Source organism: Pteropus alecto, unplaced genomic scaffold (assembly GCF_000325575.1).
Source record: "Pteropus alecto unplaced genomic scaffold, ASM32557v1 scaffold75, whole genome shotgun sequence".
In the NCBI taxonomy this organism is placed as follows: Eukaryota; Metazoa; Chordata; class Mammalia; order Chiroptera; family Pteropodidae; genus Pteropus; species Pteropus alecto.
In genome coordinates this window covers 31,023,717-31,044,696 of record NW_006440638.1, presented here as the reverse complement: position 1 = coordinate 31,044,696, position 20,980 = coordinate 31,023,717, and the positions used below count along the sequence as shown (strand labels likewise).

Genomic DNA, 20,980 nt, shown 5'->3' with positions numbered 1-20,980 from the left:
TGATTATCATTTGTTTCTATGTATCTCTCGATCTTGCTTTTTATTTCTTCTCTGACCTAGTTATTCTTCAGTAGCATGTTGTTTAATCTCCATGTATTTGTAGTTCTTCCCAATTTCTTTTTGTAGTTGATCTCCTGTTTCAAAGCATTATGATCAGAGAATATGGTTGGTATGATTTCAACCCTCTTATATTTGTTGAGGCTATCTCTGTGTTCTAGTATGTGGTCGATCCTTGAGAAAGTTCCACGTGCACTAGAGAAGAATGTGTAAGCAGCTGTTTTGAGAGGCTAGGCTATGTATATGTCAATTATGTCCAGTTGGTCTAATGTGTCATTTAAGGATGTTATTTCCTTATTGATTTTCTGTTTGGATGATCTGTCCTGACAGTGGCTGTTAGTAATTGTTTTACATATTTCGGGGCTCCCCAAAAGGGAGCATAGATAGTAATAAGTATTATGTCTTCTTGGTGCATGGTTCCCTTTATCATTATGAAGTGTCCCTCAATATCTTTCTTTACCTTTTTTATTTTGAAGTCGAGGAGGAATTGAAAATATTAAGGGAAACCAAACCAGTTATTATTTTAAATATACTCGCCTCTAAAATAAAAACTAATTGTTGTAGTTAATGTGTTTGACTTCTTATGATGTACAATGGACTAAACCAAGCATGTTACCTGCACTGCTCAAAACCACCTTGTGAGGTAGGCACTATCATAACTTTCATTTCCCAGATGAGGAAACTAAGGCTTGGAGAAAGAATTTGGAATTTGCCTTTGGTTATGCAGGAAACAGTAGGGTCAAGATTGAGATCTTGAAAATCTGAGTGAAGAACTTCACTTTAGCAGTAACTTAAAATCAGTTTACAAAATAGTCAATAGTATGGAAAGTAACATTAAAGATAACTTTCATTTTCTTTCTGTTTTTCTATATTTTCCACATCTCCTCCTAAGTGTGTTGCTTTTTAATCAGAAAAAATAAGTTGCTATTTTTTCAAAAAATCTGCCCATTATGGTCTCATACTGGTAAAATAAAACCTATAAAACATATAATTATACGTAAGTGCACATATAAATTTTACATAACTATATTAGTTATATCAACAGTTATTTATTCACAAGAGAAAAGACTAGAAGGCTCAGCATCAAAATGTTAGCAATGATTATCTATGTGGTGGGAATCTAAATGATTGTAATTTTCTCCTATTTGCTGCTCAGTATTCTTATATAATAAACATAAATTATTTTTGTAATCAGAAAAAAAAATTTTAAGCCAAAGCTTTCTGACTCCAACACCAGAATTTTTTCACAGCAAACTGTCAGTGCCTTTTTAAAAGCTCCCCCATCCCCACCCCCCGGCCTTTTTTTTAGCTTTCACCAATAAGTGAGTCTTGTTTTTCTGTCACACGTTGTGACTAAGCACTCAACCCATTCCACATCATCCAAGAAGGAATCAAGCCTTCCAATGAGGAGCCTCTTGCAAAGCTGCCCAGATGATATTCTCTGATTCAGACTTTGCCTGCAATCTTGTTGTTCTAAATACAGACTAGAAACATACTTTGCCTTTCACTAGATAATAGTTGAGCTCTAGCTAATTATGGTATACTCTTCTGTGGATTTTTGACTATAAGTGCTTGTGAGGCTTCTTAAATGATTATGGAATCATCAGACCTAGGTTCAAATTCTGGCTGTTTCCATTTCTTACCAACTCTATTGACCTTGGGCAAAATACTCCTCTGGTCTTTAGTTTCCTTTTCTCTAAAATTAGAGAAAGTATTGAATGCCTTTCAAGTTTGTTATGCGGAACCAACAAGAAAATGTACATGAAATTTCCTAAAAGTGCCTGGCACATAGTCATTCACAATCACAATTTCCTTCTTTCTCAAAGAATCATAGTTTGATTCTGCTAGTGGGCTACTTAGCCTTTTTCAACCTGTTTCCTCACCTTCAATGAGGATAATGCTTCCTTTCACCTTCATGCTGAAATAGTGAACATAGAGGTGAGCTAATCAAATGCTCCTTCAAGGAAGAAACTCAAGGAAGTCCCAGCTGTCAGCTCCTACAGGGTGGGCTTCAGGGCATGTCCTCACCCGAAGACTGATTGCAATTGAGATATAAGGTCTAGTTTAGCCCACCGCAGCATAGCTCTGATGAGGCTGCCCAAAGCTTCGCCAAGTCTGCATCACTGTTCAACTTCTCTCTCTGTCCAGTGTCTTCCTCTTTCTCCTTTCTACAGCTAATGATCCCTAATAAATATCCTGCATGCCAAACTCCATCTCAGTGACTGTTTACAGAGAATCCAATCTGTGACAGTTGGTATCAGGAGGAATCTGAGAAAGCAGGCAACAGACGAAGGTTTGGAGCTAGACAGCTCACCAATCAAGACCTCGACATTAATGGCAGGGGAGAACAAACAGCCCTTGACACAGGTGATGATGTTGCTAAAACATTCAACTGTGGTGAACTGGGATGACATGTGCTGATGGAAGAGAAGCATAAGCTTATGTGATGTATCAGGTGTTTGAGAAGTACCAGAAAGTAGTAGCTACGAGGACAATGGGATTGGTTGGAGTATTAGTTTTTTAGGGCTGCTATAACAAAGTCCCATAAATTTGGCAGTTTAAATCGATAGAAATATATTCTCTCAAAGTTCTGGAGGCCAGAAGTTCAAAATCAATGTGTTAGAAGGGTAGGCTGTGAAGGAAAATCTGGTCCTTGCCATTTCCTTATGGCTGCCACTCTCCAATAAGACAACAGTACCCCCATTTAAGAACTGCCATCATCTCCTCTCCTGGACACCAGGCCTATAGCTAGGTGACATGCTGGGCCTGGTAAAAAAGGAAAGGGACTACACCCCTCAAAGAGCTCTAAGACCCAACAAGCATGTGTCTGCAGAAGGCCAGGGGTACATGTAGGGCTGGATTCTAATAATGTTTGATTAAGGGGGCTTATGATCAAGAACACGAGATTGGATTCTGGAAAGTTGATTTATTTTAAAGTACTTTCCCAAGATACAGGGATTAACACACTAGCATAAAACTCCAGCAGATGATGCAAACTCTTCCTTAGGATGGTTTCTAAAAGCATGGGAAAAGCGATGGCCCATGCTAAGTGAAGTTGCAATTGCCATAGCTGACATGGAAGAAATTATAAAATGCTCAGGGGAGTGCATAGATTGTCACAGAACAAAAGACCCACTAGAAGATTGTGTTCCATAGGAAGGCCTAACAGCTACACTGTCTACCAAGACTGAAAAAATGGGTAAAAAATTGGGTGATCAATACTTTCCTTCAAAACCAGGACTGATAGTAGGAAAAACTAGGAAGAGCTAGGCTCATTGATAGCAGTGAAGAAGACAGGACCCCAAAATAGAGTCCAGGTGGTGGCACTTAATTGCCAAAAGGCAGGTGATGCAATTATCACAGTGAACAGCAGGGCTGGAGTAGCAGCGGAGGGTTCTGACTCACAGAGCTAGTTAATAGTACACAACGTCCCAGGGCAAAATAGATAGGCAGCTTGAGCCATCAGAGGAAACCAAGGAGGGGTAATCTAGAGACTTAGGACAGTTGTCTTAAGAAACAGCCTGATCTCTTGCCCAGTTCTAGATGTGAGGCAGTTTTGGGACTTAGCATTCACTGACTGAATAGGAGACCAGGTCCCTTGGTGGAAGAACCCTTGCAACAACATAGCTAATATACACAATAATGATTCTAAAGGGACCTGCAGCCATTTACTCTGGTAACTGTTCTCTGGGGAAAGGTGAGTACAGAAATATTTTGAGGACTGTTGAACACAGGGTCTGAGGTGACACTGTTAACTAGAAACCCAAAGTGTCACTCTCCCTCTGTTAGAGTGGGGGCATATGGCAACAAGGTAATAAAGAGAGCCCTGACTCCTGAACACAGGAAAGAGACTTAGTCTGCTTTAAGAAGTCCTTAATATTCCAGTTTCTGCTATCTCTCCAGACTCATCTCTCAACACTTATTTCACTTTCTCCGCAGAACTGAGCTACTTGTATTTCCTTAATGCTTCATCTCCCATCCCCATTCTTTCAATCTCAACATCTCTTTCAACCTCTCTATCTCTATCTCTCTCTGCCTTACCTCTCTTCTAGTTCTCTCCCATCTCTCTCTCTCTTTCTCTTTCTCACTACCCCCTTAAATCTCTCTCTCTTGATTCTCTTCTGTCTCTCATCTCTCCAGTCCTGGTCTGTCTCTCTGTTCTTCATCTTTTTCTATGTCCCTCATCCCCTCATCTATCAATCACTCTGTCTCTGTATCTCCCTCCTCTCTCTCTCTTTCTCTCTCTCTCTCTCTCTCTCTCTCTCTCTCTCTACACACACACTCTCTCTCTCACACACACACACACACACACACACACACCAGACTCTGTAGAAGCTTATTCAGCAGTCTTGAATGCTCTCCTCTCCCTCTGCCTTTCTCCTAGCTAATTTCTGTTTGTGCTTCAAACCCCTTTCAGGAATCACCTCTGAGACTCAGGGAAGCCTTTATTCTCTCTGTATTTGCCTCAACCACAACATAAACTAGATTCTATGAAATAGTCAGGACTCCCCAAATTGATCTACAGAGTCTGTGCAATCCCTATCAAAACACAAGCTGGCTTTTTTTTTTTTTTTGCAGAAGCTAAAAAGTTGATTCTAAAATTCATTTGAAAATTTAAGGGATCTAGAATAGACAAAGCTACAGTAATCAAGACACGATGGTACTGGCATAAGGAAACACATATAGATCAATGTAATAAAACTTATGGTCCATAATTAAACTTCTATATCTAGGGTCAATTGATTTTTGACAAGGATGCCAAGATAATTCATTGAAAAATGAATAGTCTTTCTAACAAATGGTACTGGGACAATTGGACATGTACATGCAAAGGAACAGAGCTCTACCTCATCATATACACAAATTAACAAATTAAAATGGACCAAAAACCTAAATATAAGAGCTAAAATTATAAAACTCTTAGAAGAAAATTCTGGATAAAATAAAAAAATTTACATTAGAGAAATGTAAATCAAAATCACAATGAGGTACCATTTCACACCCACTAGTATGCCTATAATCAAAAAGGGAGATAAGTACGGCAGCTCCCCAAAAAATTAAACATAGAATTACTATACGATCCAGCAACTCCATCTCTGGGTATGTACCCAAAAGAATTGAAAGTAGGGACTTGAACAAATATTTGTACACTTGTGTTTATAGTAGCATTACTCACAATGGCCAAAAGGTGGAAGGAAGCAATCCAAGTGTCCATTGACAGATGAATGGATAAACACAATGTGATCTATACATACAATGGAATATTACTCAGCCTTTAAAAAGGACATTCTGACACATGCTTCAACATAGATGAAACTCGAGGACATTATGCTAAGTTGAAAAAATCCAGACACTAAAGGACAAATATTGATTTCAATTATATAAGGTACTTAGAGTAGTCAAATTCATAGATGCAGAAAGAAGAATGGTGGTTTCCAGGGGTTAGGGGGGAATGAGGTGTTATTTTTAATAGATACAGAATTTTAGTTTGGGATAATGAAAAATTTCTGGAGATGGATGGTGGTGACAGTTGTACAAGTGTGAACCTACTTAATGCCACTGAACCGTACACTTAAAAATAGTTAAAATGGTAAATTCTATATAATATGTACTTACTACAATAATTTAAAAAAAAATGTTTACTCTTACCATTTTGTTTAAAAAAAATAAAAGCATGCAAATCATTACAGGTCAAAATACTATTAAAGTCACTGATACTAAATTTGGAGGCACTGGGAGGCCCATGCACCTCCCCGGACCTTGTGGTTTCATCTTAAAAACGAAGAGAATAGGACTATATCAGTCCTACTCCCAGCTAGGAGTCTCTGGACCTCTGTGGATTCTAAATGTAATTTTAAAAGATCCCTTGGTTATTTTCAATATTTCCAAATAAAAACCTAATAAAATTATTCTTTTACCTTTCAAAAGCCTGCCCAGAGCAATGAAAACCATCAGACTTCTGTCTTTTCTGCAGACTGGAATTATGGGACTTCAGAGTGGACTTGAAGGTTATTAGTTATTATTTTTACAGAGGAGGGAGGGACAGTTTCAAGCTGCTTATGTAATAGCTGCTACTGGTACAGGGGAGAGGACTGTCACCATGGAGGCTAACTGGAGAAGTCCTTTGAAGCCCATAAAAGGCATAGCAGTTTGAGCATGGACTGTACCACCTATAGCTGAAAAAGAAAGGATGCCACACTTGAATAGGCACAGGTATCTGTGGCAGGCAAAAATGTCATCACTTGAAGCAGTAGTTCCTTCAGGTTCTATGACAGCTGGAATTGAGATCAGCAACTGGGGAAGGAGAGGAGGAACATGGCAGCTGAGAAGAGCAGAGAGCCATTCCTGACACTGTGGATTCGCTAAATTAGTGGTTCGCAAACTGTAGCGTGCATCAGAGTCACCTGGAGAGCTTATTAAAGCTCAAAGTACTGGGTTCTGCCCCCCAGATATTTTGTTTCAATAGGCCTGGGGTGGAGACCAGAGAATTTACATCTAACAAGGTCCCAGACAGTGCCAAAGCTGCTGGTTTGAGGATCATGTTTTGAAAATCACTGCCCTATTATATTGATCAGGATAGGTTATGCCATGCTACAGTAAGAAATAACTCCCAAATCTCAGTAGCCGAACATCATAAAAGTTAATTTCTTGCTCACATCTCAATCCAATGCAGTTTTGATAGCCTTTCTCTATATTGTACCCACATCAATTGTACTGCCCAATAGAAAGAGTCCTGGGAAAGTGCATGAGAGATTTTTAAGGCCTGAAAGAGGATTATATCACCCTTCCTGCCTCTCATTGATCAGACCTCAATCACAGGACCTCACATACACAGCTTGGATAAATTTCATAAGCATTAATGCTAGGAGACAAAAGCCTACATTCTATATGATTCTATTATAAAGTATTATACAACATTTTCAAAAAGTGAAACTCTAGAGACAGAAATCATATCAGTAACTTCCAAGAGCTGGAGATATGAGTAGGAGATTAACTAGCAATAGTATAACAGAACTTTTCAGAGTGATGGAAATAGTCTACATATTGATTACAGTGGTGGTTACACAACAACGTACTTGTCAAAACTCATCGAACCATACACTTAAAAATGGTGACTTTAACAGTAATAGAATTATATCTCAGTAAACCTGGCTTTTTAAAAAAATTTAACATACAGATTTTATAGATTGAATTCATAGAGACTTGATTTTTAAATTCTTGCTTCATCACTTTCTTTAAAGATGTTTCCTTAATCTATCAGGGCCTAAGTTTCATCATCTAAATAATATCAGAGTATTTTTTGTTCTGGGTAAGATAAACACACCTTACCCTCTTTAACCCACTGAATGCAGATATAACGCCTAGACATATAAAGCCTAGCTCGGATGTCTCTGAAAAGCCAATACTAGCAGTTAAATTAGGAAAGAAGACTAATTCAAAGTACCACTAAACTGAAATAGTGTTTCCACTTTTTTTATTCCAATGTCTCCTAGCCTGTACTCAACACAACCCCAACCCAGAAGTGGACATCCACATGGACAGAGAGAAGTTCTCTAGTTATAGCTCCTGGAGCAGGATAAGGATGTCCTGGTGCTCAGAGAAAGTGGGGGGAAACCTTTAGGGATTTTTCTTCTTTTTTTTTTTCTCTTCTAAGCTCTCCTGCATTAGTCCCCAAGCAATCATGTGCCAGTGGCAGTAACAGCAGTGGCAACAGGGACTCATAGGAACCTAATACTCTGAGGAAGGGAAAACTTCCTCTCTGATAAGAGAAGATATAGTCCCAAAACAGTGAGACAATGTTTATTTTTCTCTTTCTTGACCCTAGATGCAGGTGTACTCACTGGAAGTGAGCAGCAGAACAAAATAAATAAATTCTTTCTGGCTAAGAGCCAGAAAATAGTTAAAGTGTTGAAAGGAAAGAAACTACAAAAGAAATCTAAATAAATGGAGAGACTGACATACTATGTTCATGGATCAGAAGACCCAACACAGTAAATTCTTCCCATATTGATCTATAGATTTTACATAATTCCAGTAAAATCCCAGTGGAATTTTTGCAAATATAGACAAGCTGATTCTAAAATATAAGGAAAGGCAAAAGAACTAGAATACAAGACAATTTTGAAAAAGAATAAAATTTAAAGAATTACACTACCCAATTGTAGGACATTATGAATCTCCATATAGAACAATGGAACAGAATAGAGTCCAGGAATACACCCAAATAAAATATAACCAATTGATTTTTCACAAAAATGCAAAGACAATTCAATGAAGAAACAGTTTTTCAACAAATGGTTGTAGGAAAATTGTACATCCATATGTAAAAAAATGAACCTTGACTTAAACTGTACAACTTATACAGAAATTAATTCAAAATGGATTACAGACCTAATTATAAAACTTAAAATTATAACGTTTTGAAAAGAAAGTATGGAAGAAAAATCTTTGTGTTCTAGAGTTAGGCAAAGACTTATGAGACATGACACAAAAGCATGATCCTCAAAAGAAAAGTTTATCCCCCGTTGATAAATTGGACTCAGTGAAAATTAAAACTTTTGCTCTATTACAGACATTGTCAAGAGAATGAAAAAATTAACTAGAGTAGGAGAAAATATTTGCAAATCACATATCTGACAAAGGACTCATACCCAGAATATATAAAGAACTCACAAAACTCAACAGCTGAGCCAAGATTCAAACTAGGAAGTCTGAAGCCAGAGTTTACACTCTTAACTATGACATTATACTGCCATTTAGATGAGATGCCCACTCTGTTCCTTGAAATTCTACATTATCCATTTGTTTCTTTGGTGTTAAGAGTGTGTGGTATTCCAGAATTCCATTGGAAAACACAGTATCCTTCCAGAGAGAGAATTCCAAGACCTGGTATAGAGATTATTCTTTCTCTTATGAAAGTTTTCCTATCTAGTGAACTTCTGGTCGTCTTTCAAGATCTGACCCAAATATCAACCCCCATCCAGGAAGCTTTCTCAGGAAAACTGAAGAGCTGTCTTACCACAACTGTGGTGCAGATGTCATCTGTATTTTACTATAATCGCTCTGTATATGTATTTATTTTTTGTCACCAGCCTATGCCGTTCCCAATTGCAGAAATTTTGCTTCAGGCACTGTGCTTGGCCCTAAAAGATAGAAAATGAATGAGATATGGTCCCTGACCTCAGAGAGTCTCAAGCCTTCTATATGTAGCTGATGGATGTAGCTGATATTTAAGACAAGAGCTGGAGGGCTATAAGCAAAGGGTTATGTGGGCAGAGAGGACAGAAAAATTATTTCTGATTAGAAAGAGGTGATATTTGAGCTAAGACTAAAGGATGAAGAAGATTTCAATGGGAGAAAGAATGAATCCCTTGGGAAAACGAACGATTTGTGTTGTTTCTATGGTACAAGAGGAAAAAGATTAAACTTGGAGACTGTATTGGCAGGGCTGCCAATAGCCCTGTGACTTCAGGCAACTCACTTCATTTTTCTATGCTTCAGTTTATCCCTTGTAATATTGGAATAATATCCACTAATTTCCCAGGATTTGTTTTAAGCATTAAATAAAATCATGTCTGGAAAAGTACTTTGTGTAAAATGCTAAATGCCATAAAGATTTAGGTATAATTATGCTTTTAAATTCTTCTTGTACATGGTCTCTTAAGAATTCAACAAGATGAAAAACATTTACTGAGAGCTTACTCTGGGTCAGGCACCATAATATGTACTTTCTTGATACTATTTCATTTGCTATCCCAGCAATCCCATAAAGTAAACTATTATTACTCTGCCCATTCTATAAATAAGGAAAAGAAGAAACAGAGTTTCATTTGTGTTGCTGAAGATCAAACAGCTATTAACTCCTGGGGCTCAGATTCAAACCCAGGTGGTACTTCAGAGGCTAAAGAAATACTAAAGATGCTCTCAGTCTGGCCAAGTTATGACACATCAATCAGCTGGAAATGGACAGATGCAACAAAGCGACCTTCCTCTGACAAGATGGAGATCAAGACCCCTCTCCTTCACCTGCATCAGCAGATAAATTGAATAATGTAGCTGATTGTAAGAACCACAGAGCTTGGATTTTTTTTCCCAAACATTTTCTGTCCTTTACTTAAACGCTGATTAGAAGAAAAACAGAGACATAAAAGTTATAGAGATTTTTACAGGGATTTTTAAAAAACAAAATAGGTCAGCATCCTCTTAGTGAAACCTAGCATGACAAAGTTGTTGTTAAGAAACACAAAGCCAGCAGCTGGTTAAATTAGAAAAATGAGGACCCACATTTGCTCAAATCAAGTGGTATTTATCTGTATTTTTAAATGGCTCTCTACCATTTTTATTTCATTGGTATGAGAGTTCCAATAGAACCCTAAAGCGATTATACAGAACATTGGGGTTTTTTAATAGCCTCTAACTTCACAAGCCATGGTAATTTAAAAGAGAACGGATGAACTGCTAGGAGCGGGGAGTTTTCTGCTAGAGAATACAAATGTGTTCTCTGCTACACTGCTTCTGCCTCTTCCTAGAGAGGCAAAATGCACACAGGAATGTGATGGAACTCCAGCTGGTGATTTTGCATTATCGAGAAGGATAGTTTTTGTAAAAATGTTTGATAATTAGGTGTGAAAGCCCGTGAGACTGAAAAATGGAGAAACTGCAGAATCTTTATATCAAGGACTGAACTCCATTGGTAGTGTGAATTGGCACAATCTTTTCTAGGGTATTTTAGCAATGTGCTGACACTTTGACTCAGCAATTCCACTTCTAGGAATTGACTTTATAGCAATACTTGCACATGTACACAAAGGTCTATATACAAGAATATTCACTGTAGCATTGTTTGCATGTATGAAAAATGGAAATACTCTATATCTATCAATATGAAAATGTTTAAACAAATGATGGCATATCCATATTTTAGAAAAATTTTCTGCCAATAAATAGAATGAGATATTCTGACATGGAAATATGTCATTGATGGGGTAAGTAAAAAAAAAAAAGCAAATGGCAAAATAGTTGCTATCCCACGATTCCATTAAAAATGTTTTTAATGTTAATATAGTCATAGAAAAATATCTGGGAAAATATGTACCAAAGATTATCAGTGGCTATCTCTAGGGGATGATAGTATTTACATTTTTATAAGCATGGATTACTTTTCCAAAGAGAGGGAGGAAAAACAGCAAGGTTGAATTATCACCTAGAGGGAAGGAAGAAAAAAAAGTAACGTGGCTGGTAGAGATTTATTCACTGTCTTTGGGTAAAAGGTTTTAGTGTAATTGCACGGTGAATGCATTTCAGATTCTGGCAATCGGGCAAGGGTGACATTTAGTCAGAATGAACCAGAATGACTGTGCTCACATAGGGAGACTGAGATGCACTATGTCTCCCACCTGCTGCCCTTATCCTGGTCTCAGTTGTCCTTTTGGTTACTGCTGCTGCTCTTTGTCCTTGGCTGATGAAGTCGAATCAGTTGATTTCCCACTTCTTTCTCTTGCCTCACAAGCTGCCTGTTTTAGAAGGCACTAAAACAAGGTGGTAAAGAGCTTGGCTTTTGGAATTCCGGAGCTGTGGGTTCAAATCCCCTAACTGTGTGACTTTGGGAAATTTGCTTCTCCTTTTAGGCCTTCTGTGTCTTCGTGTGAAAAATGATACTCAGAGAAGCTGCCTCATGGGGTCTTTTGGAATGATGAAAAGAGATAAGTATAGAAGGTGGTTGGGAATAGTAAAGAAACAAGTATCGCCTGTTGTTATTGTCACCATGTCCTATCAGTTCATCTTTCGTAGAATCTCTCCCACCTAACTCCTGCCTTATAAACTCCTACTCATCCTTCAAAACCTGGCTCAAATACCATCTCTGTGAAACCTCCTCTGGTCTCTCATGATGTGGGAGTCCAAAGGGGGACACTGGCCTGGATCTCCTGTGACCAGGTTCTTTACACCACCAGAAAGAATTCAAGGACATGACAAACAGCAAACAGGAAAGTGCAAGTTTTATTACAGCAAAAGTACACACTTAAGAGAAAAGTGCTGCCCCGAGCTGTCTGCATTATGGGCTTTTGTTTTCTTGGGCGTGGTGATGGAGACATATTGCCGTATTAGTGATATAATGATGTTATGATTAGCCAAAGCTAAACAAAGGACAAGGGAAAGACTCCAGAACCTAATTCTGGAGGGGAGGGTATGGCCCAAGGCCATCTATCGTGTCTCTGGGCTTTGGCTTGTTTCTCATGCCACCTAGAGGGGACAGGGTACTTCCCTAGGCTAACTAACCTGCCTTGCTCACTAGCACACACAGAACTGATTAGCACTCCCTCATCAAAGGTCCTGCAGGGCACTGGGTATCCAGCTTCATATGGCGCATTATATTCTGGGTTTGCTTGTCTGTCTCCTCTGCAGACCCTGGGCTCCTGCAAGACAGAGGCCCTGCTCTAGTCATCTCAAATCCTCAGCACTTATCTCAGTGCCAGGCCCAGGGTTGGAATTCAAATAATAATTTTTCAAATTGAATTAATCTCATTAATGCCTCTATCACTTCAGGCCAGCCTCTTTAGTTCATAGTGAAACTATGGTAACAGCTTCCTAACCGGTCTCCCCGCTCCTTCTTTCCCCACCCCAGTCCAGGCTAACATGTGAGCCTGACAGGTAGGTCTCTGCTTAAAGCTCTTCAAGGACAGAGTAGAATTGTAGGACATGGAGCCAAACCTGGTTTTTAGCTCTGTTATGCCCCAGGCTGTTCTGATTCTAAGCACATTGCTTTCTCTAAGACTTAGCTTCTTCGTCTCTAAAATAGAGGTGATAACCTCCTCCTACAGGGTAGCGGAGAGGACTCAATGAAAAATGCATGTGAAATGCATCAACATTACCCAGCTCTAGCTATTACTACCTCTGTTATTTGTGACAGGCAACATACATAGGGAAGAAGGTAAGGGTATCTGAAAAGTCTCTGTCCTAGAAGACAAATTACACCCTGAATGGCCCTGTGATCTTGAGCAAGTTTATCTCCTTATACATAAAGAGCTGGGTTCTCACCTGGGGTCCCGTTTCCTCCCAGGAAACATTTAATGTGCCCTTTTGTGAAACCAATCCCCAAAGTAAAGAGGCAGAGACTCTTTTTCATCCTTAAAATTAAATACAAATATCAGAGAATATTGGTGAGTCCTTTATCATTTATGGAGCATTTTCATACCTATCATCAGACTTGAAAGGGCTTTAATAGGATGATATCCCAGCCAAATCTTAACAGTGATAATCTCTGGGCAGTGGAATTGGGCGTGATTGGAATTCTATTTGTGTTTTCCTAAATCTTGAGAATCTACATTTTGGAGCTGGATAGAGATGATGATAGCACAACATTGTGAATGTGCTAAATGCCACTGAATTGTACAGAACATGTACAATTTTATGTTATGTGAATTTCGACTGATTAAAAAATTTTTCTCCTATACACATGCATGATTTTATAGTCATTTATTAAAATGCGGCTTGAGGCGAGAACAAAAAAGGATTCTCAAGGCTCAAAAGCAGTTCAATTAGCTGACGCTCTCCCCCACTCATATGTTGAGTCACAGTCCCAGGCCGCCAGCCTGCAGAGCGCTCCTCCGACCACGAGGGGGTCTCAGCGAAGTCCTCACGTCCTCACACTCGAGCGAGCGCCTTCTCTTGCGCCTTTGAAAGCCGTGTGCCTGTGACAGGCGTGGCCGGAATTGGTGGTTCCCCGGCGTGACTGTCACCTTAGTCCTTGCCGGTCCCTTCAGTTCCCACCTCTGGCCCCAGCCTTCTCCTTTTCGGGCTAGTCCCAGACTTCTCTGTCCCCACCTTTAACCGTCTGCCCGGGTATCCATTCCCTGCCACGCTGTCCTCTGCCCTGCTCCGCCAAGGGTCCCTGTCTCTGAGCCTCGGCCCTATGGCGCTGCAGGCGCTGCAGAGCTCGGGGGTGGCCTTCCGCAGGATCCTGTCTCACTTTCCCGAGGAGCTGAGCCTGGCTTTCGCCTACGGCTCCGGGGTGTACCGCCAGGCGGGGCCCAGTTCAAACCAGAAGGTGAGCCCGGCCTGGGGCCAGCCCCACGCCGAGAATCGGCCTGTTCTCACGAGTTCCCTTTTGCCTACCATCTCTGCAGAGCCCTACAGCTAGCTGCCTGTCTGCCCTGCGCACTCCACGTATCAACTAGCAAAATTCAAACTGAACGTGTTAAGCTGAGATTTGAAGGGTAAATAGGAGTCTACTTTGGTTTAAAGCAGAAGATGCAATTATGCAGAGACAAAGTGGAAGAAAGGAAAAAAAATATTTGCCAGGTACTAGTTCAGTATTCCAAGCCTTGGCTGAAAGCTTCTGAGAGGCTTTAAAAAATACTTATGCTTGGGTTCCACCTGTGGAGAGTCTATTTTAATTGGTCTGGGATGAGGCATTGGCTTCAGGAGTTTCAAAACCTTCCCAGGTTGATTCTAATGGTTCACCAAGCAGAGTTACTGCCTATAGCTGTAGGAGAAAAAACAAAATCCCTCCTGACTTTAGGAAGCTGAGGGACTGTTGTAGGCGCGGCAGGAGCAGTGAAGTTAACTATGAGCAACAGTTTGTGGCAACAGTTTGTGTGTGGCCAGTATATTACCCATGCTCTGGACATTTAACAAGAGTCTTTTTAGGACTAGACATTGTTACTCTTCAAAGCTGGTTGAGCACAACAGCAGCGGGGGTACAGTTCTTGTGATTGCAGTTTTTTCTTCTTTTTTCTGAAAATAAAGGGAAAATACAGTTTGCTTTCAAAGAAGAGACAAGATTCAAGACAGCAGAAGAGTGGCAGGCAAATACTTTTCAAATGAAGCTGTTATTAACTTCTGTCAAGGCTTTAGAGCTTTTGCTGAATTGACAAAAGGAACAAAAGTCTAGATAGAGGTGTTCTCTGTGTGTGCCACTTGTGTTCTGAACTGGATTTCTACTTGCTTTAGTCCTTGCACAGCCTAACAGTTCACTGTCATCTTTAATAAACAGGAAATGGAAGTGTGCAGATTGCAGTAGGGCCTCCTGGATTTGGATACCTGGCTATAATCTCTGGCCATCTATACTGTTGCTTGGATTTGCTCTTTCCCACCTGTACTAGTATTTAAGTATAATTTTCTTTAAACTGATATTTTGAAATTATAGGTTATAGGTATATAAGATTACAGATTATTATAGGTATTTTTCTAATAGTTATAAATTTTTCAAAAATTTCATAGTTATAAATCTTTAAAAAACATGTCCACCCCAAATCTTATGTATCACCAGTGGTTTGTGAATCACGTTATAGGAAACTCAGAGCAGGCCTTCACCTCCTGATTCTATAGTCACTGCTGTATTTTTCCATGAAAGTTTTCCTTTGAGCAGATGTGGAATTCTCTTTGAGAAAAGGTCCTTACTTCTTTTTCCCTCACCATCATTCCCTACAAGTTAACAAGTCTTATAGATTCCAATACCTAAATCTCTCTCAGATCCCTACTCCTTTGTGCCTATTCTTTTCTCACCTGGAATCTTGAAGTTAGCCTCCTATGTGGTTTCCTGGCCTTTATTCTCCTCCCTTCATTGAGTTCTGTAGGAAAATTTCACATGGCAACCGGCCTCCCTCTCTGATGTCACTTCCCATCAGTCCTTTGCCTGCATTCTATTCCAGCCATATTCAGACTAAATGCAGCACCCAGAACATGCCAGCTCCCATATTCACAGGAGTGTTTTCCTCTAACAGAACTCCTTCCCTTTCCCCACACGTCTAATGACTTCCACCAAACCTGCTTAATTCTTGCACATTCTTCAAAGCTGAGATTTATCAGATTCTTGAAGAATGTAATTTTATAGGAAAATTTCTCCGTCCTGTTCTGACACCGTTTTGAGTGACATTAGTACAGTTCGCATTCCTCTATCAAGTCCGTTTTGTGATAATTTGTTTATTCTCCCCAGTAGACTACCCCAGGACCTATCAGAGCTCTTGTATGTTCTCTGTGAGTGGTTAGCGAATAGGTGAGAGTTAAAATAATATTTCTCTTTACATAATAGTTTATAGAGCTTATCCATATGAGGTTATTTCATCTAGAAGAAAAGTGGAGTATATTTAGCAACATTTAGATGAAAGGCAGTGTATTATAGTAGTTCAGCACACAGAATTTGGAAACACACTTTGTCACTCACTAGCTGTGTGTTCTTGGGCAAGGAACTTTGTGCCTTGTTTTCCTTTCCTATAAAATTGGGATAGTAACAGTACCTACCTTGTAGGATTGTTTTAAGGATTAAATGAGTTACTGGATATATAATAAAGTGTTTAGAAGAGTGCTGGCATGACAATACATATTAAATAAGCATTGCTTTTATTCTGTGTATTGATGAAAGCAAAGTTCAGATTGGTTCCAGAGACTTGCTTAAATTTCCGATGACAACCTCAGGTCTTTTATTAATCAAAATGATATAGAATATTAGAGCTTTCCATACTAGGTACCTTTCTAGGAATTAAAACTAAAATCCTTCTCTTTTTCTTCACCTCCCAGAATGTCATGCTGGACTTTGTATTCACGGTAGATGACCCTGTTGCATGGCATTCAAAGAATCTGAAGAAAAATCGGAACCATTACTCTTTCCTAAAAGTTTTGGGGGCCAAGGTTATCACCACTGTCCAGAATAACTATGGTGCTGGAGTTTACTACAATCCATTGATCATGTGTGATGGTAAGGTAAGTGATTTAGGGCCTTTGTCTTAACTTGGGTTGTTATTGACCTTTGTTATTAGAATACCAGCTACATATATATGTTTTTGCAGTCAAGAAATGGTAAGCTTCTGCTGGATGAAGGTAATCAAGTGTGATCGTCTTTATTTTTTGCGTTTGGCCAAGTGATTCTCAATTTTTAGTGTACATCAGAATCCCTTATAGTACCTATTGGACACACAGATTCCTGGGTCCCACCCCAGAGTTTCTGATTCATTAGGTCTGGGGCAGGGTTTGAAGATTTGCTTTTTTTAAATCGAGGTATAATTATCATGTAACATTGTATTAATTTTAGGTGCATAACATAGATATATGTATATATTAAGAGATGATTGCCACAATAAGTTAATATCCATGGCCAAACATAGTTACAATTATTTTTCTTGTGATGAGAACTTTTGATATTTACTTTCTTAGCAATGAGGATTGGCATTTCTAACAAGCTTCCAAATGATGCCAATGCCGCTGGTCTGGAAAGCGCACTTTGAGAACCAGTGGTTTGGTCAGTGAGAGTAATAGGCAGGCCTATAAAGATCAGGGTGGAAATTAATCTTATCTATACAGAGGGGTCGACACTCCCAAGAAGAATTTGGAAATGAAGAGGATATCATAGGTAGTTGGGAGCATGTGGTGCCAAGTGGAAACCTCTTGGTACCAGCAGGTGGGTGCAATTTGACAATGGGGTGTTAGAGAGCAGGTGAGATGCTGTCTAGCACAGATCCTGGTAGAGGGTTGTCTGACAGCAAGAACCCTTCAGATGAAGGGGTCCAATCTCTAAGAGGGCTCCGAAGAACTAGGCAGGATCCCAAACTAAGAGGACCAAGGGGGAACAAATCAGATGCCTCCTAGAGATAAACCGGGCTATGGATGACAAATGGGTTCCACTAGCTGTGCCAACACTTCTCAGTGCTGCTGATTGCTTAGAGCAGTCATACTTTGATGTGCAGATGAATCACCTGAGGATCTTGTTGCAATGCAGATTATGATTCAGTTGGTCTGGAATGGAGTCTGAAATTCTGCATTTTTTTTTACAAGCTCCCAGGTGATGCTTATTCTACTGATCAGTGGACCACACTTTGAGGGGCAGGAGGTAGGAGTACTGACTTGAGAAGGATTTTGAAGAACTATCTGAACTTGGCAGGAATGAGTGGTATGATTTATTGGTGATATCTGCATAGCCTTTGGGCCCTGTATTTACCTTTCTGGTTAAGGTCCAGTCCTGGTCCACCTGTGCTTTACATATGAGAAAAACCAAGCTTCAGAGAGAGAAAACGACTTCCATAAGGTCATGCAGCTAGTTAGTGACAGGCCTCTGACTTCCAGATCAGTGGTGTTTCTATTACCTCCCAGCTGTTACGTGCCTACAGCAAGAAGGGCTTCTGCAGTGCTGTGGCCAGAGTGGCGGGAAGAGGTTATTCATCACACACAACCTTCCATGTCCACTTAGGTCATGCCAAACATGTGGCTTTGTTCTTTCTCCTTAATATTATACTGAGCCTATCTCTAATTAATAGTTTTAAACAATATTACAAGCTTCAATAACCAAATATTTGGGCATAATTATGCCTAAAGGACTTTTTAATTAAAATTCTCTAGCTACTTTTTAGATATTTGCAGCCTGAGAGGGCTGTTGGGATACTGAAGTTCAGCAGAGTGAGTCCAAAGATATTTGTTGAAGTAAATGGTATTTTATAACAGCTACATTCAGGAACAGCTACATTCAGGGTTTGTACAAATTGCTATTGAATGAATTTGACCATAATTCCATTTGTTTAACACTGATAAAGAGGTTTTATATTTGCATGTTGCTTTGTAATTATAAAAGTGTTTGAAATAGTTCATCATGAAAGGGAAATTCATCTCACCATGTAAAGGATGTCAGTAAAAACTTTTAATTAAAGAAAATTTCTTATACTTTGTGATGACATAAACATTGGAAGCCCATACTAAAATTCAGGGACTTAGTTTTGTCTCTGTTACTAATAGTGCCATTTTGTGCACATCATTAATTCTCTCTGAGCCTTAGTTTCTTATTTCTCAAATGAGAAGCATGAACTATGTTATCGTTTCTCAAACTGCCTGTGGTAAAGGACCAATTTTTTGTTTACAATCCATTGAGGACCAATACTAGATAACCTCTAAGAACCATTAGGCCTTTAACATCACAGGAGTCTGAGTTAAAATAGTGGTCACTTCACCTCATATATCTGAGGGGACAAATCAGTCTTGGAAACTAATCTTTTGCAAAAATTTTTGGTGGAAATATGTGTTTTTTACAAAGTAGGCATTTTGAGTGGCTTTGGAAATCAAGGTACTACTCTGGGTAAAAATTTATTTTCTTATATTTTGCATTTACATAATCAACAATATGGTGTTTTGTTCTTATGTCTGTTTCTTTTCCAGCTTATCAAATATGGAGTTATTAGCACTAGTATTTTGATTGACGATCTCCTCAACTGGAATAACTTGTATATTGCTGGACGACTCCAAAAACCGGTGAGTGTTTTATTGGTTGCCACAATTAGAGATATCTCTTCTCTCTGAACCTGATCTTACTTTGATCTTTGATTGCAATGAGATGGAACTCCAAGAAATAGAAATGAGTTTCAGACTCCTTTCACTGCCTACAGAATTCATTGCCAAACCATGTCTAGATATTACTCACACTACTACTGCCGTCTCTCTAAAGATTCTTCAGTTGTCTGGATAAATCAGACTCAGAGTTAGTCCATTTGGGCTGGGGAGGGTGGCAGAAGCACCTACTGCCTCAGTGGAGCCTCTATCATCTCAACTCAGATCACCTTCTCTTCTAGAATTTAAGTGCCATGAGACATTGTTTGTCCATTGATGTATCCCAACAGTACCTGGGACAATGCCTGGCATACTGTAAGCATTCAGCAAATATTTGTTGAATGAATCAGGTAGTCATTCTGAGGGGGATGGATTCTGATTCTCTTTGTTATTATTCTCAGGCCAGTGTTGAAATCCTGTCATAGTGTCCTTCATTTGGGATACTGCTAGAGGAGGCTGTAGGGGGCAGGTGTCTCCCTGTGCTTTAATAGAAACAGAAAACAAAAAATGGAAAAAAGTAGAGAGGACTTGAACTTTTGTCATGTATTTGCAAATATCATGTTTCTTTTTTTTTTGCAGCTTATATAGTCTATTTTCTGAGAAGGGGTCTTTTTATAGTTTAAGAACTATGCAAAATAGTCATAGTTGCTAATCTCACAGCAAGGAAAAATTTTCTTTGTGCTGTCAGAGAGTCTCAGACTCCAAAAAGAAGATACAAAGATTTTTCTCAAATGTCTCCCATGAGGGTGACTGTGCTGCTCCTCCCTTTGTCAGTTACGGCAAAAAAATTAGAGATTTATACAATCTTAGCTTACATTGTGGTGTCATAAAAATCTCTGTTGATATTTATAAGTGGTCAAGATTCTCTTGCGTTGTGTCTGGGTTTAAAATTTAATGGTGTAGCTCATTAAAACATCCAGAAACACTTGATCAGGGCACTAGTTACATGTATATATCCATATGTAAAAATTTGTCAAGCTCTTTCTGTTAGATTTGTATACTATATGTAACTTTTACTTCAGTAAAAACTTTATTTTTTAAGTGCAGAAACAGGCTCACTGAAATAACTTCATATGTATGTAGATGAAATTCTCATTTCTAGACAGGATAACTAGTAAAGCTCATAACTGAGCAAATAAATGTCATTGAAAAATTTTAAATATTCATTTTCTTTCCAAGGTGTGTTTTTTTTTTTTGTTTTTTTTTTTTTTTTAATATGTAGCTTGATGAGAAGAGTAATGAACATGGAATGAGAAGCTTTGGGTCTTATTCATTCCTGCCACTCATTAGCTATTTACGTGAACTTGGGCAACTTGACATCTTTCTGAACTTCAGGTAATTTATCTATAGAATGGGGAAACAATATTTGCCCTGCCTACTTCATGACGGTGTTGAAAAATGGAAGCAGAATGGTAATGCTGGAAAGAACACAGGTGTTTTAGAATCAGACAGATCTAGAGCTTGTGTCCCAGCTCTGATACTCCCAGCTACATGACTCTGTACCAGTGACTTGATCTCCTGAGCCTCAGAACATCTTCATCTGTGGATAAGGCTGATGGAACCGATCTCAAAAGGCATTTGAGAAATGCTGGATCTGAAATGCCCAGCACTTAATAAACAC

The 20,980-nt window shown here is 39.1% G+C and overlaps 1 protein-coding gene across 6 annotated transcripts in view; it reads left to right on the top strand.

Moving 5' to 3' along the window:
* Window positions 1-13,737: 13,737 nt before the first annotated feature.
* TAMM41 (TAM41 mitochondrial translocator assembly and maintenance homolog) overlaps window positions 13,738-20,980 on the top strand; it is a 45,572-nt gene continuing 38,329 nt past the window's right edge. For 2 of the 6 annotated variants that reach the window (XM_006917628.3, XM_006917627.3), the window contains exons 1-3: window positions 13,738-14,101; window positions 16,573-16,755; window positions 19,192-19,284. In XM_006917628.3, the coding sequence (XP_006917690.1) occupies window positions 13,967-14,101; window positions 16,573-16,755; window positions 19,192-19,284 (411 nt within the window). In that variant the 5' untranslated portion in view covers window positions 13,738-13,966. Of the gene's footprint in view, window positions 14,102-14,180; window positions 14,356-16,572; window positions 16,756-17,823; window positions 17,939-19,191; window positions 19,285-20,583; window positions 20,695-20,980 lie in introns of those variants that run through there. The other 4 variants (XM_025050772.1, XM_025050771.1, XM_025050774.1 and 1 more) reach the window with 4 other exon arrangements.